A 14,389-nucleotide genomic window follows, 5' to 3' on the forward strand; every position below is an offset into this window, starting at 1 on the left:
TGTATTTAATTAACTACACAGGGATACGTGTATTAAGCTTTTGCACAATTGAAAAATTGGTATAGACATGGGCTAATGAAGGCTATATAAACATAAGAAAATTATGTAGAAGAGTAGGCCATGGCCCATTAGTGCTCGTCTGGTTCCTAGCAGCTGCTTACTGTATCTTCCAAACTGCTCACCACAATTTGGTGAGTGTTCAAGCAATATGTTTAATAAGAAAGATGTCTATTAATCTGATAAAAATCATGCATTGAGGTTGGTTATGAAATGATACATGCTGTGGATACATATCATAATTGACCTGACTCAAATAATGATTTCTTCATTCTTAACAGATTTTTTATTTTTAATCAGTAACAGTTGTTTGTGTGTGTTAAGAAAAAAAGTCATGCCTCGGTTCTGGAACCAAAAAGTGAATCTAGTTGATAATGTTGCGTGAACAATAGGAACATAGCCGGGGGTATAGAGCTATCAGTAATAGTCAGAATGCACATTTAGCTTTGGCATTTGCATTCATAAGGCAGCATTGTATATGCAATTCATATACATTTCTTTAAAACTATATTAGCTCAATGCTAGATTCAGTTTGGTTTCTAGGACCACCAGGTTGGAAGGATAAACTTACATAGTGTGTAGGTGGAAACGCTGAGCACAGTATGAAATGTAGGAGCCTTGAGACGGGAACTACTAAATGTAATATACTAATTAGTCTTTGCTTGCATTTAGCCAATGCAAAATGCATATTAAAAGACTTATCTTTGGGGGTAAACGCCTGCAATAGAATAGGTCAACTGTGGGAATGTTTGTCTCCCTTTTGACCCTGCCAATCACTCCTTTTGAAGTATTGATGACATTGGAATTTTCATTACAATACGCAAAGGTCAAGGGGTTTCCATTCTTGGTATTGAAATTGGTGACATTTGCCCAAGAATGCATGCTGGGCTATGTAGGACATTGCTGTCACTGAAAGTGCCAAGCAGGCTTGAGACAATAATGTCCTCATTATACATTGACGCAGGTTGAAGAATACAATGCTAGCTTGCTGATGGTAGCAGGCAATACTGCAGATATTCATGAACGGCTGTCAGCTGACCTGGAGCGCATGATTTAACAAGCATTGGCAGTGAAAATCACCCCTGAGATATAATGACAGCAGGCCAAGGATGCTGTTTGTTATATTTAATGGTATTCTGTCTGCCTACAATTTAATAACACGATAGAAGGTCTTACTAATGAATCCCCTCAAACCAGGAGTTTCTCTGTGTACTGCCCTCCAACAAGTATTGGAACAGATGAATAAAAGCAGAAACGCCTGGGGTGGGGCCTTTGCTACCCCTAACTTACTGACAAAGTAGTTTGACTTTGTCACACTAATGGGGATAAAAGGCCTATCAGTCTAATGTTTTAAATCAGAAGCAGTGTCCCAAAAAACACACAAACACCTTCAAACTTCATAATATTATTTATTTTTTAATGAATAGTGCATTGTAAGCTATTTGTGTAATACCATATTTTAATGTTTGTGAAGAGAAAATAGATTGGAATACTAATGTACCCATTAGTGGTACAAAGCGCAATTACAAATGGATTCTGGTGTTGTTTATATATTGCAATCAAGCAACTATTTTTAAGTTGGTTTACTTTCTTATCAACCTGCTTTTTACCCTAAAAGGATAAGCTTTTAATCCATTCAGTGCAATTTTTCGAAATAAAATAAAAATCCATGTTTCAGAACTTGAAAGTAACAAATAACAAGATGTCCATCAGAGACCTTAAGTTAACAAGTTGTTTGTTTATAGTTCTGAATGTTTATAAAAATCTAAAGCAAACTTTTTACTGGAACAAAACTTAGTGAATCTGGCCCCGACTCTGTAAACTAAATATATCCAGGTACAACCAGTTTGTTCTTAACATTTTCCAAATTTCTGTTTGGCACCAGCATGTGCATTCTATTATAGTCTTTAAAATTCCTTGGGCTCTTTTTGGCTCATTACAAACTTAATATATCCTAAATCTTGGAAAACAAACCCTGCAAAGATCACATTCTCTTTCACAACAGCGTTTCAAATCCTATTTCCACTTTGTGCATATCAGCATACAACACATGTTATATACCTGGGCATGAGAATGATTTATTTCTGAGCAAGGCAGAGGGCAGTGTAAAAATGACCATGCGGAATGTGCACCTGAAAAAATGAGTTTCTAAAAGATTTGCAATGGAAAATATATAACAAAGTTTTTTTTTTTAGTACAGTGCCAGCTAATATGCAAATTGTTGCCCCCGTTCAAACCTATGCTATTTTCAGTAGAGAGGAACAGAGAAAAAGATTGCTGCAAAATAATTCACAATTACCCTATACAACAAGAAATGCTGAAAAAAAATTATTTTAGCACATTTAGTGAACAGCTTTGTTTAATTGAGCTGTGTCTTTCAATCATACACAATTGTGCTGCCATGCAGAATACACATTGAGGAAATTGAAGAGATTCAGGGCCCTTCACATAATACCCCAGATGTGGCTAATTTCCCTAGTCAAATTATAAAGAAACAAACAACAGCATTGAGCAATCCCTTCAAGCTCCTAGTAAATGTCAAGTGGTTTTCCCACATGCTGTTTTTTTTAAAATCCCAATTACTAAATGGAAAAGATCCATTTCATTTGCAGTTAAGTTGGATTGGTGTACCGAAGTGTATAAATGAAAATGTGTGTGTGTGCCTTGTCCCCGAGTGGCAGGCAGGTCTGTGCTAAAAGAATGTTATTACTGGGCTTATTGTTTTGGTGTAGTGGCAAAGAATGCACAAATATACTGTATCCCAGAAAAATATGAAAAAATTAATTGGACTTAATTAAGCATTTGAGATTGTGGGTCTTTTTCAAAAGTTTTAACTCATTAGTTAGTTCAATAAATGGTGTTACATTTGGTATTTCACTTTGTTTGACTGTTGAGAAGTTCCATAGCTAGATTGAGGAAACTCCATGAAAGTTCACATACTGTAGTATTCTTTACAACGTATGGAATAGAACTATGTTCAGACCTCGATTTAAATAGATGAATTTGGGAATTGGTCTCCTGATATCCTTGGCATTTGCTTAGCAACATGGCAGCATTTAGAACAGTGTGATTTGCCTAGTCATTCTGTCGTTGAATCTGAATCAATATAAAATAGATTCCAAAATGAGATCTGGTAAAAAGAAAAAAAAAAAAGTTATTAACTGTGTAGTGTTTTTTCAATGCTAGAGCTTTCAACATGCTGCATACAGTTTGATATGTATGAAATAAACTGATTAAGACTCATGAATACCAAACATAATTTCCTTCATTAAAACCTATTCAAAACATCTTAACATAAGTTCAAACATCTTTCAGTAATTCATGTTCTAAGTTGATGCTGAGGCTGAGGATAGGAGAATATTTAAATGATGGTGCCACTTTCTGTATAACAGCTTTAAAGAAGTACTAAACACAATAGTAAGGATTATTGCTTCAGTAATGTTTGTTATAAAGCACCCTGTAGTGAAATGTAAAGTGATTTCAAAAGAGCAGTGAAAATACAGACACTGGTATATCCACAATAGCGATGTTTAGTTTGCGCTCTGTGCATTTAAACAAAAGCTTTAGAAACTACATCCAATTTTACCAGGAATAAAAGGGTACGTACTGTTACTTAAAATATATATTTTGGAGATTTTCACTTTAATAAGCAGTATCAAGGTTACATTTGTCCTTTAAATGAACTAGAGGTATACATGAAACATGTAGCTCTATTCAGAACACCTTTGGATAAAGGGAGGTTTAAAAAGTGTGAATAAACTTCTAAAGACACAGTTGTTAAAGGGTTTTATGAACTGCAAACTTGATTAAATGTATCAAAATGACCTTCAATAAAAACTGTCATTAACAAAACAGTCCTTAAAGCAGTTTTGCAAATAGGGACTACAGTGTAAATGTTTTAAATGCACGCAACTCATTCATTAAAACAAATTAAGCAATTTGAGTTCAAATTTAATTTTCACAGATCTCTGGAATGGTTTTATTTCCATCACACTATATGTATGTATGAAGTATTTTGCATTGTCAGCGTTCAACGTGCAGGTGCTTAACACATTGGTACAATGTATGCACAGCAACTCCAACCACGTTTTTTTCTTATTTGGGTTGATGGATAGACCATTTAGAAGAAGTGTGCATTGTGTTGCTTTTGTTTAAGTGTGTGGAAACTGCAGGATATGGAACGGCAGTGTGATGTGTGAAACAGAAGTGTGTGGAGGGGCTGTTCTTTATGTTCCCTGAATACTAAGGTAAAGTGTTCTTGAACTAAATGAGGGAGATCCTTTGTGTTAGGAAACTGAACATCTGCCTGCCCGCTTAGATCAGTCTCCCTGCATCAGTACTTTAAAACATGGGCGAATTTAAAACATGGGAATTCAAATTGTATGTATTCATCAGGACAAGGCTATAAACCTGGTTTTGCAGTGTGTATAAAATACCATCCCTATATACTGTACTAATGATGGTTCTATGTGGGGTTCAATGTAAATCTACAATGCTGTGTGCATTCTTAAACAATATTCTCTGGTCCAATGAGACTAAAATATAACTAAAAAAGGGAAAGCCTTCATAAAGAAAACCTTGTACCTCCAGTTAAACATGGAGGTTGTTTGATCATGATATGGCGGGCGGGGGGGGGGGGGGGGGGGCGGGTGGCAGTTCAGGAACTGGAGACATTGATGCAATTGAAGATTGAATGAATGCAGCTGTGTATCAAAACATTTTGCACAGTACAATGATACCATCTGCTCATTGTCTGATTGGCAGACAATGTATCTTCCAACAAGACAACGACCCAAAGCATACAGCTAAGTCAACTCTGGAATTCTTGAAGAAAACAAAGTTCTGGAATGGTCTTCGCAATCACCAGATCTCCATCCAATAGAATGCTTTGAACAGATCTAAAAAAAACATGTAGCCGAAGCATTATCCAGTTTGTCTGAGCTGAAGGAAATATGCAAGACAAATGGGCCCAGATTTGACCAACAAGGTGAAACATACAGATTAAGAATTACCACAAACGTCTGAAAGTGTTAATAAAAGCAAAAGGAGGACACACAAAGTACTAAATCAGGGTGCCGTGCTTTTGTCATGAACAAATACTTTAAATGAAAACAAGGTTGTTTTTTGATTAAGATTATTTATTTACTATAAATTGTGTATTTTGCTTTTTATTTTATTAAAAAAAAAAAACATTTATAGTTTACTAAATGCTTGTCCTTAATCTGTTACCTTGAATTATATAATCGTAGGGTGCCAATACTGTGTGCATATAGTACTACGAGATTCGTTTTACAAATGTATACCCCAAAGTCCATTTATTGTACGTATTGGTTAAGAAGATTAATTTATTTTCGTTTGTATTAATTCATACTTTCCAATACAAATGTAAATGTGACATCTTGTTAAGTTGTTTTTATAACTGTTTTGGTGAAGGCACTCAGTGAACATTCACCCCCCACCATGATAAACCAAGCCTGGAAATTTCTAAAGCATTTTACAGCACATGGTAACCACTTATCCATAGTAATTCAGAGATTACCCCTTAAAATAAGTGGCGTCAAATGCTAAAAATCCAGCTGCGGTTTACCCCGGCGGTTATAGGTTGATCAAATCAGTCCCTTAGCCTAACAGATTTTTTTTTTCTATTTAATTACAGCCTGGAGCTTGTGACGAAGTAGGTTGGATTCGCTTAGATAGAATGAGGGATAATGTTGTTATAGTTGTTTTTTATACTCGTGAAATATAATGTGACATATATATTTTTTAAATGGCATCAGTGTTCATACATAGTACACAGTATATTCTTCCGAATAACTAAAAACAAAATCACGTCTTCTTATCCAAGATTAACAATTGTAATGACATTAACTTTCAAAAAAGACATAAACAAAATGTCATTGACACAAGTTTGTGGATATATAATTGAGTGATTAATAATAATAATAATAATAATAATAATAATAATAATAATAATAATAATAATAATAATGTAACATTAAACGTGGTAAAATAACAACATTAATATGGTCTATAATTTAAAAACGAATTATAAAAATAGGAGAAAATGCCCCTCATATTCCAGGTCTTTCAAACTATGTTTTTTTTAACTAATAACGTAAACCAATTAAGACTCTGGCTGGGTCCTAAACTATTTCATCATTTAACTAAACCTGTAATGGAATAATCCTGCACGACCGGAGTTGCCTGGACAAGAATAGTTGATATTTTTGTAAAGGGGCAAACAAAAAGTCGGACCCAATCCTCGTAAACTGTTGATACTCCAGGACGCTTCTTGAGGCTAGCCCTGAAAGACTTTTTAAAGATCCGAACTAGATATAAAAACGAATGCTCTCAACTCAGTTTCCATTCATTGTCAAGGATATTCAGCGGTGCAGAGCAGTTTATCCGTGGAGCGGATTCATTCACGTACTGCAGGGAATTAAGTGGCTGTTTTTCTAGAGATCGAAAACCAATGTACACAACAAGCCGAATCCACGATACTTTATTTTCTCTGTTGTGAAGAATTCTACGTGCAGTTCTCTTTTAAGATAATTGTATCTCCTGTTTTGGAAATAACATTGCTTCTCTTATAGACTTCACTGGACCCATCAAAGTGCTGAGGAGGGACCTACTTGTTAAGGTAACCATATAAGAAGGACATTGTTTAAATTTATTGTACATTATTTTAACAGGCACATTAACACTGTTTTCTGTAGCATGCATATAATTATATATATGGCTGTTTTTTTTTGTTTGTTTTTTTAGTTCAATTGAACTGTGTTGTTGAAGAAAAAAGTACTATATAGTAAAAGTTTAATTGGGTTATAAAAGTTTAATGCGCTATAGTTTCCATCAACATATTGTAAGTTACCATAACACCATTGATAATTGTACTACATAGTAATTCGAGATTTTACTTAAACAAGTCCTAAAAAAACGTTTTTTGCACCAAAATCTGCATGTTTTCATTATAAATATTTTGCTTCGGATTTATTTTGTGTGTGATTGCCTAATTTAAAATAATTGATCCCAAATGTAGAAACACCTTTTTATTATTGGCAATTTAAACATCGAAAGTCTGACCAGTCTAAACACAGATTAATACGAAAAACCTCTACACAGGTAAATAGCACAGCTAGCATACGGGACAGTGCAGACATCTTACTGGGGAATTGTCAGTTTGTTTTTTTTTTGTTTTTTTTTTGCGTGAATTGAATGTTTCAGGTAATACTACATGCCGTTGGTTTGTGTTTGCAGATTTAAAACAGAAGCGATCATTTTAGTGTCTTGTGCACATACAGAATGTGTTTAGGAAATGAGTAGGTGATTTGCCCTCCTATTGATATATTTCATTAATATATTGTATGTGAAAATACTACCCTGATTGGCAGCTCTACTTTGCCAGTAAAGTTGTTCTATTAAGCAATATGTCAGGTTTCCAGCAATCCACTTTGAACACTGCACAGGCCTGCTCGCCACTGTAGGGCGCTTCAGGGCTCCACACTCACAGGTGTTTAAGGGAAGGATACAGTTTCACATCTTGTTTGAAAATCTGAAGCCACAAACCCACATTTATTTTGCTTTCGATGACTGCAGTTTGTTATGGTCCAGCTTGCACAAATGTACCTGAGTGAAGCCAATAAAAATACAATGAGTGCTGTGTTTCTTTCTTTTTTTATTTTTATGCCAGCATTTTGAATAGAAAATTAACTTGTTTAAATGGGAGGGAGAGGTTGGGGGTATGTGTTGTATAACATAATTAATTAATGTTAATCTGGAAATCAGTCTTTGCAGTTTCCGTAAACCCCCCCCCCCCCCAAATATTGCCATTTTAGACCTTTTTTAAATGCTAACTGGCAAGGTTTACAGACCAGGAATATTTTAACATGATGTAGTCATTGTATATGGAATTCATTCCATTCTGCTCCAAGAAGTTTTGTGGCAAAGGAAATGTGTTGCATGCTCAGCTTCAAATCGGCTGTCTATGAATTGCATTACCGAGCCCAGAACTACAGCAATGCCTTATGGCTATTGTGAGTCTTTTGCCTAGACTAGGCTGTCTTTGCCCAAGGACCTAAATACAGTACGAAGCACCCATTGGAACAGAATGCGTAACAGTTGATAACTGTGGCACGCCGTGGAAGGAAGATTACAGCAGTTTAGCAGGAATAAATAATTAAGAGAATATGAACAAACAGTGGATCCAAACAGATTAGTGAAGTTCTGTGTCATAGTTGGACTGTTTTAATAACCTGGGAAACAGGGTGAATTGCAGCAATAGCTTTTATTATAATTTTATAAAACAATGCCCAGTGTTGCAGCTGGAAGCACAAGAAAGCAAACTGGGTTCCACCCCCCCCCCCCCCCCCCCCCAAAAAAAATGTTGGTTTGTTATAACCTGAATGAAGTCGTGCAGGCACAAGTTAAACAGTTTTCTGGGGTGAAGATAAGGTTTTCTGTTTCAGGTTTAAGCTCTGGAACGGTACTTGGAGAAACTGTCTGTATAGGTTGTTTCTTTGATGGGTAGAAAAAAATAGGTAATGGCAAAAGGTGTTTTTTTTTTATTTATTTTTTTTTAAATATGCCCCTGTAAAATTAGCAGTTCTACCCCTGGTGTGTACAGAAATTGTATTCAGACTTGTCCTACCACATATGGTACCCTAGGTGTATAAGACATGTAAGCCTTATGAATGCCCAAATGATGTTTCCTCAACACTGCCCTCTGTGTTCTAGGTGAGCCCAGGAGATGAGTTCTCTGGTCTACCCTAGCCGAATCATGAAAGACCGTGAGGCCATTGCCATTCTGCACTACCCAGGCTCAGGCAAGATGAATGGACAGTTCACTCAGACGGGGATCCATCCCTCAGTAACCGCCTCCTCGTCGCCCACCTCCAAACCCCAGCCCTTCAGCCTCCAGACAAGCCCTCACCTGCTAGCCAGCATGCAGCTCCAGAAACTCAACAGCCACTACCACAACATCGGCAATGTAGCAGGGGACACCACTGCCCCACCTAGGACCTACGGCTCGCAGAGCCAGGGTGCCCTGTCCAACCCAGGGAGCACCATCATTGACTCGGACCCCGTGGATGAAGAAGTCCTGATGTCCCTGGTGGTGGAGTTGGGACTGGACCGCGCCAACGAGCTGCCGGAGCTGTGGCTCGGCCAGAATGAGTTTGACTTTATCTCGGACGTTTCCTCCAGCTGCTGATTCTCCTCGCATAGGAAAGATCGTCTTGAGGGCAATGGAGAAAGAAATCGGGAGCCCCTGATCTAGGCTTAACATCTCAAACCCAGCTCTATGGAAGTTGCAATGTACATGAAACAGACCAATATGTTTCTATGTCTATGAACTTGAGATCTGTGTAATATCTTTCTATATGTCATGTCTCTGAAAAATCTCGCTTGAGGCTGCTTTCACTTCCCAGAATCGCTCGCACTGCTGCAGCAGACGGGGGCATTGTTGACCTGTATTGGCATCTGCCTAGAAGGCAACAAATTGTGGTGTTCTAAATCAAATCTTAAAATGGGTTAAGGAGAGCAGTTGTCTTATTTTTTCTAAACTAAGTCTAGTGCTTAATTATAGACCGTTGTAATGAAACGTTCACGGTTTCATATTGAGAGAAATGTGTTTTAGCACTAAAAGGTGAACTTGTTTGTAGTTCAATAATATTTGTTTTGAATTTAAGTTTGGGAAGATGGACACCAGAAAGAAAGTATTTTGATTCATGCTAGTTTCTTTTATAATGTATTGGTTTCTATTCCAAATGGAGTACAAGTTAATTAAAACACATGTGTTCTTGATTCACTGTAGATGGTAAAGCAAAGCTTCATTGAAGAGTTTAAATGCTGAATGTGTAGACTTGTCAGCTTTCATGGGAATATACCCCTCTCTCTCCCTGCTGTGTGAAACACTACCCTCTGGAGATGAGTGGGTTAGATGGCACTGAGGTATATGAAGGAAAAGGAGATGTTGAATTGGGCTACGTCTGCCATTAAGCGAGGGAATACCAAGCCTGGCAGAATGACTTGCTGTGTATGTGATCATGACAAATGTCATGATGAAAAGAAGGATCATTGTGAAATGCGGAGTAGGACCTGTATTAAACTGGTGCTTAAACATTGGAATTGAAACCATTTTTTTTTCTATGCACATCTATACTGTAATTGAGAGCAAATAATGCTCCTTGATGCATGTAAGAATTTTGATTATAAATATCTAACACAGAAATTTCACAGCCATTTATGCGGCAGTTTAGGACTTAAATCCAAGGAATCTGTTTTTGTTCTGATCAGCATTAGCTATCGCCCCCCTTTTGTTATGCTGAAGATCTTTTTGGTTCTTTGCTTGTTTTGTATGGTTCAGTATATGCAGATTTATTTTAATCCATCTTCACTTTTGGCATATTTTACATTTTATTAAATGTGAAATGTTCCAGCCTAGTAACAAATGAAGCAAGAAAAAAGGCTAATCGAGTACTTGGTTCTATAGTTAAGTGTACAGTATAGGTTCTGAATGTATAATGCACCAGTTAGACCACACTTCAAATCTCTTACTTGAATTCTGGTCATTGCATTTATATAAAAAATCGAAATTGAAGCGGAGAGTAACCAGACTAATCCCAGGGCTAAAATATGAGTTTTGAAGATGAGATGAAGGAACTGAATCTAGCGTATACACCAGGACCACAGGACATTGTGAGGAGACCCTTTTCCACTGGCAGGTGTATAACATGGGTTAGCAAGCCATATTGCTGAATAGGGTCTATAAGAAACAGATTGGACCGTTCTGGGATCAGTCCATACTAGGAACTGGATGAGCACTGATGGGCTGAGCAACCTCTTTCTGCTATTTTACTTCTGTTCATAAAGGCTACACAATTAAACAACTGGTGCCTAATCAACAACCTATACAATGTTATTTGAAGAAAAAAAAAAAAAAAAAAATCAAAGAACTAAAATCTTTGGCAGAATAAAAGTGGATTAGTAACGTTAGTGCAAGTGAGGTACGACTTTAAAAAGCTTTATCGCTCCGACTCGTAACTAACGCTTTATAGTCACTGCACCAGCCCATCTTCATGCAGTATTTAGATACTCGAGACAATGTTTCAGAGCACAGATGTTTGCCTTGCCTATCGGGTTGTCGATGGCGCGATGGATGCTTGTGTAACCGAATGGGATTGCTTTCTAATAATTAAATACGCATCATGTGAAACTGTGCTTCCAGTGAGTGCCTGCATGGCAGGAACAAGACAGAGCTTGTGTCCAACCCATACAGTCAAACCCCCCCTCCCCCCTGCTGGTTTTACACAGCGCAGGGAACTTTATCTTAATGACTTCTAAATTAATGAGGATAGTGCCTGTCTCCCCTCCACCTGTCCCCAGGGCATGGTTAATTCATAGGAAAGCTGTTTACTGATATGCTTTCTGTTCAGCCCAAGCCAGAAGTTTTCTTCATGGAGTGTGTTTGGCTCTGGTGTACACAGTTTAAAGGCTTCAGACTGGTTTCTGTTACGGCGATGAGGGCATCTAGTTTCAAACCCCTTCCTTATTGATTTGGAAAAATGATTTTGTTTGGAAAAGTTTAAGTGTATGTACCAAGTGAAGTATATATTTTTTTGGTTAAATGTATCTCTTGTTTTTTGCACTTATTTTCCCTTGTACTGAAGACTGTACATTCTTGGATATTATGTAAATATCTATTTTTGTTCTGCATTAATGCAAAATAAAACTACACTTATTCCACTGTTTCTGTTGGCAGCTATTACTATTACATGTAAGGCCTGGTATAGTGTTTGCTGAATGTTTCCATCCAAACATTTTGTCTTCAGAGATTTCTTTTTGTGGACTACATACCAGTTAAGTGAGCACTAACACTCTGTTTCTGGATATGGCTGTAAGATAATTTAATTCTTTAGGGCTTGTCAATATTCAGATATTGAAGACTTATCCAGTATTGTAATATGACAGACATTAACTGTCCATCCAGTATTTTGTAGTTTAACTATAACACTGAAGTTAACTTTACAGACAAAGGAGGCCGGACCAACATATTCTATGGGGTCAGTAAAATAAGAGATGGGGCACATTGTCTCTTACACCACATCTAAATTATTTCTTTGTAAGAAATTTCAAGTGTATTTTATTTATTACAAAAAGTTTCCAAACTTTCAAAGCACCTTTCTATGTGAAGCAATACTTTCCAAAAGAGGGGGTAAAAAAATCTGAATTATTTAGCCACACTCATCAAGCTTTTCTTTTGCTCTAGGATTTTGTTTATATGGGGGGGGGGGGGGGGGGGGAGACAGAGTATTGTTTGCTGCAGCCTTTTTATAATCCCATAGAAACCTCCTCTCTCTGTCACATCGCTCTCCCCAGTGCACCAGGGCGGTTTCTCAATGAAACTCTGGGACCCATTGTTTGCCATTGCAGCTTTGCAATAGTAAAAAAAAGCAGGATGGGGTGGCCAGGGCACAGGGACTGACAGGAAAACAACATCTCCCTGCTGGGCAGTATTTTAAATAACCCCTGACAGGTCTAGATTTACCGTACTTTCACCAGATAAAGCTGTCCATTCAGACAAGGAAGACAAGTACATGCTGTAGAGTGTGTGGAAGCCCTAGTGTCAAGCCCTGGGTCTAGGTTCATGCTGTAGAGTCTGTGGAAGTCCTAGTGACAAACCCTGGGTCTAGGTTCATGCTGTAGAGTCTGTGGAAGCCCTAGGGACAAGCCCTGGGTCTAGGTTCATGCTGTAGAGTCTGTGGAAGCCCTAGGGACAAGCCCTGGGTCTAGGTTCATGCTGTAGAGTCTGTGGAAGCCCTAGTGACAAACCCTGGGTCTAGGTTCATGGAACAACTCAAGAGCCAACCCTCTTGCAATAACAGCTTTAATTAATGTATTTATTTTACAAGGTGAACTGGGATAAAGACAGCACAGTTATCGCAAAATAAAGTTACAGACCTAAGTAAATAGATTCTAAACCCCTAAAGAAACATCCCATTGAACTAGTATCGCTGGGACAATATTTTAATTTTCAAACAAATGCTGCATGAAATGCAAACATGTATGTTCATATTCATTCCTAACACTGAATTTAAAATGACCAAAAGATGCAAAGGAAACCAGTTCCTAATTGGAGCTATCAGTACAATGAGAACGGTGATGAACATGATATATATCAAGAGGTTGTACAGGATAGCAGAGAATAAGAATGACCAGTGAACTGTTTCATCACAATTTGATAAACGATTCTCCTGGTCTCAATAACTAATACATGTTAATACCAAGTTTCATGACCATTGTAAAAACAGTTATCCAGATATATACAAAAAGGTAAGTGTGACAGACAGACAGACGGACGTCCGGACATTTCCACTACATCTCCTTTGCCCGGCATTTCACCCCCAATAATAAGGCTTCTTGAAAGTTTGCATCACCTAGATTCTTATGATGGAGACATAATAATAATAAAAAAATTTGAACATAATTTAGATATTTCATTTAACATGATGTCATCAAAGAAGGTACAAAATATCGCAAAAGTCTACCAGAAGCCGTAACAGCAGTACTTTATGAAGCAACATTAGTTCATTCTCTAGGGTGATGCAAAACTTTTCACCATAGCTGTTTTTATGTACTAGCCATATTCTTAAAATATATAACTTTGTCCCAAGAATATAAATAGAAAAACTACAAAAACAGTAGGAATCACCCAGATTAAAACTGTATTGTATACTATTGCCTAATGAGAGACCTAGAATAAAAACCTGGAATTTGTCACACATTGTCACACACGCAGCGACATTTCTGCACTAATCAATATAAAAACCTTTTTATATTATAGTCTACTTGGGGGCGCATATCTCTAACAATGGGTTTTTTTAGTGTATCACACAATTTCGAGGAATGCAGTTGTGATTAATTTGTCTTTGGCAGTACACGTACAGTAAATAAAGTAGATTTTGGTCATTTTTCATGATACTAATATTTCTAATTTCATGGCAGGGGTATGTTACTAATAAGAACAACAACAATTCGCATTTCTATAGCGCCTTTAATCACAAGGAATCCAAAGCACTTCAGACAATTAAACAATTCAATTAAAAACAGAATTTAATAAAACAGAAAGTTAAAAAGATATCGCATTGTAATTTTAAAAGATAAAAAGCTAGTTTGCAACAATAGTACAATTAAAAGATACGAAATTGAATAAAAATTAAAAAAAACAAACGAGACTATCCGTTTCTGTCGGTCTGGTAAGATTAAACTCAGATGATAACATGTTTTCAGCTCTATGCTGCGAGGGAACATTTGGAATTGATTGTCATGAACACTG

At 37.0% G+C, this 14,389-nt stretch overlaps 1 protein-coding gene across 1 annotated transcript; it reads left to right on the forward strand.

Annotated features, from left to right (window-relative positions):
* The first annotated feature begins 6,265 nt into the window (after positions 1-6,265).
* Positions 6,266-11,799, forward strand: LOC131697788 (cbp/p300-interacting transactivator 1-like). Its single transcript, XM_058989111.1, has 2 exons — positions 6,266-6,697; positions 8,791-11,799. Exon 2 carries the CDS (start codon positions 8,804-8,806, stop codon positions 9,263-9,265), a length of 462 nt encoding a protein of 153 aa, XP_058845094.1. The 5' UTR covers positions 6,266-6,697; positions 8,791-8,803; the 3' UTR covers positions 9,266-11,799.
* Positions 11,800-14,389: the final 2,590 nt, after the last annotated feature.

The sequence above is a fragment of the Acipenser ruthenus genome, chromosome 16, assembly GCF_902713425.1.
Source record: "Acipenser ruthenus chromosome 16, fAciRut3.2 maternal haplotype, whole genome shotgun sequence".
In the NCBI taxonomy this organism is placed as follows: Eukaryota; Metazoa; Chordata; class Actinopteri; order Acipenseriformes; family Acipenseridae; genus Acipenser; species Acipenser ruthenus.

Coding starts and splice junctions, on each gene's coding strand:
- LOC131697788 (XM_058989111.1), top strand. CDS start 8,804: ATGAGTTCTCTGGTCTACCCTAGCCGAATCATGAAAGACCGTGAGGCC.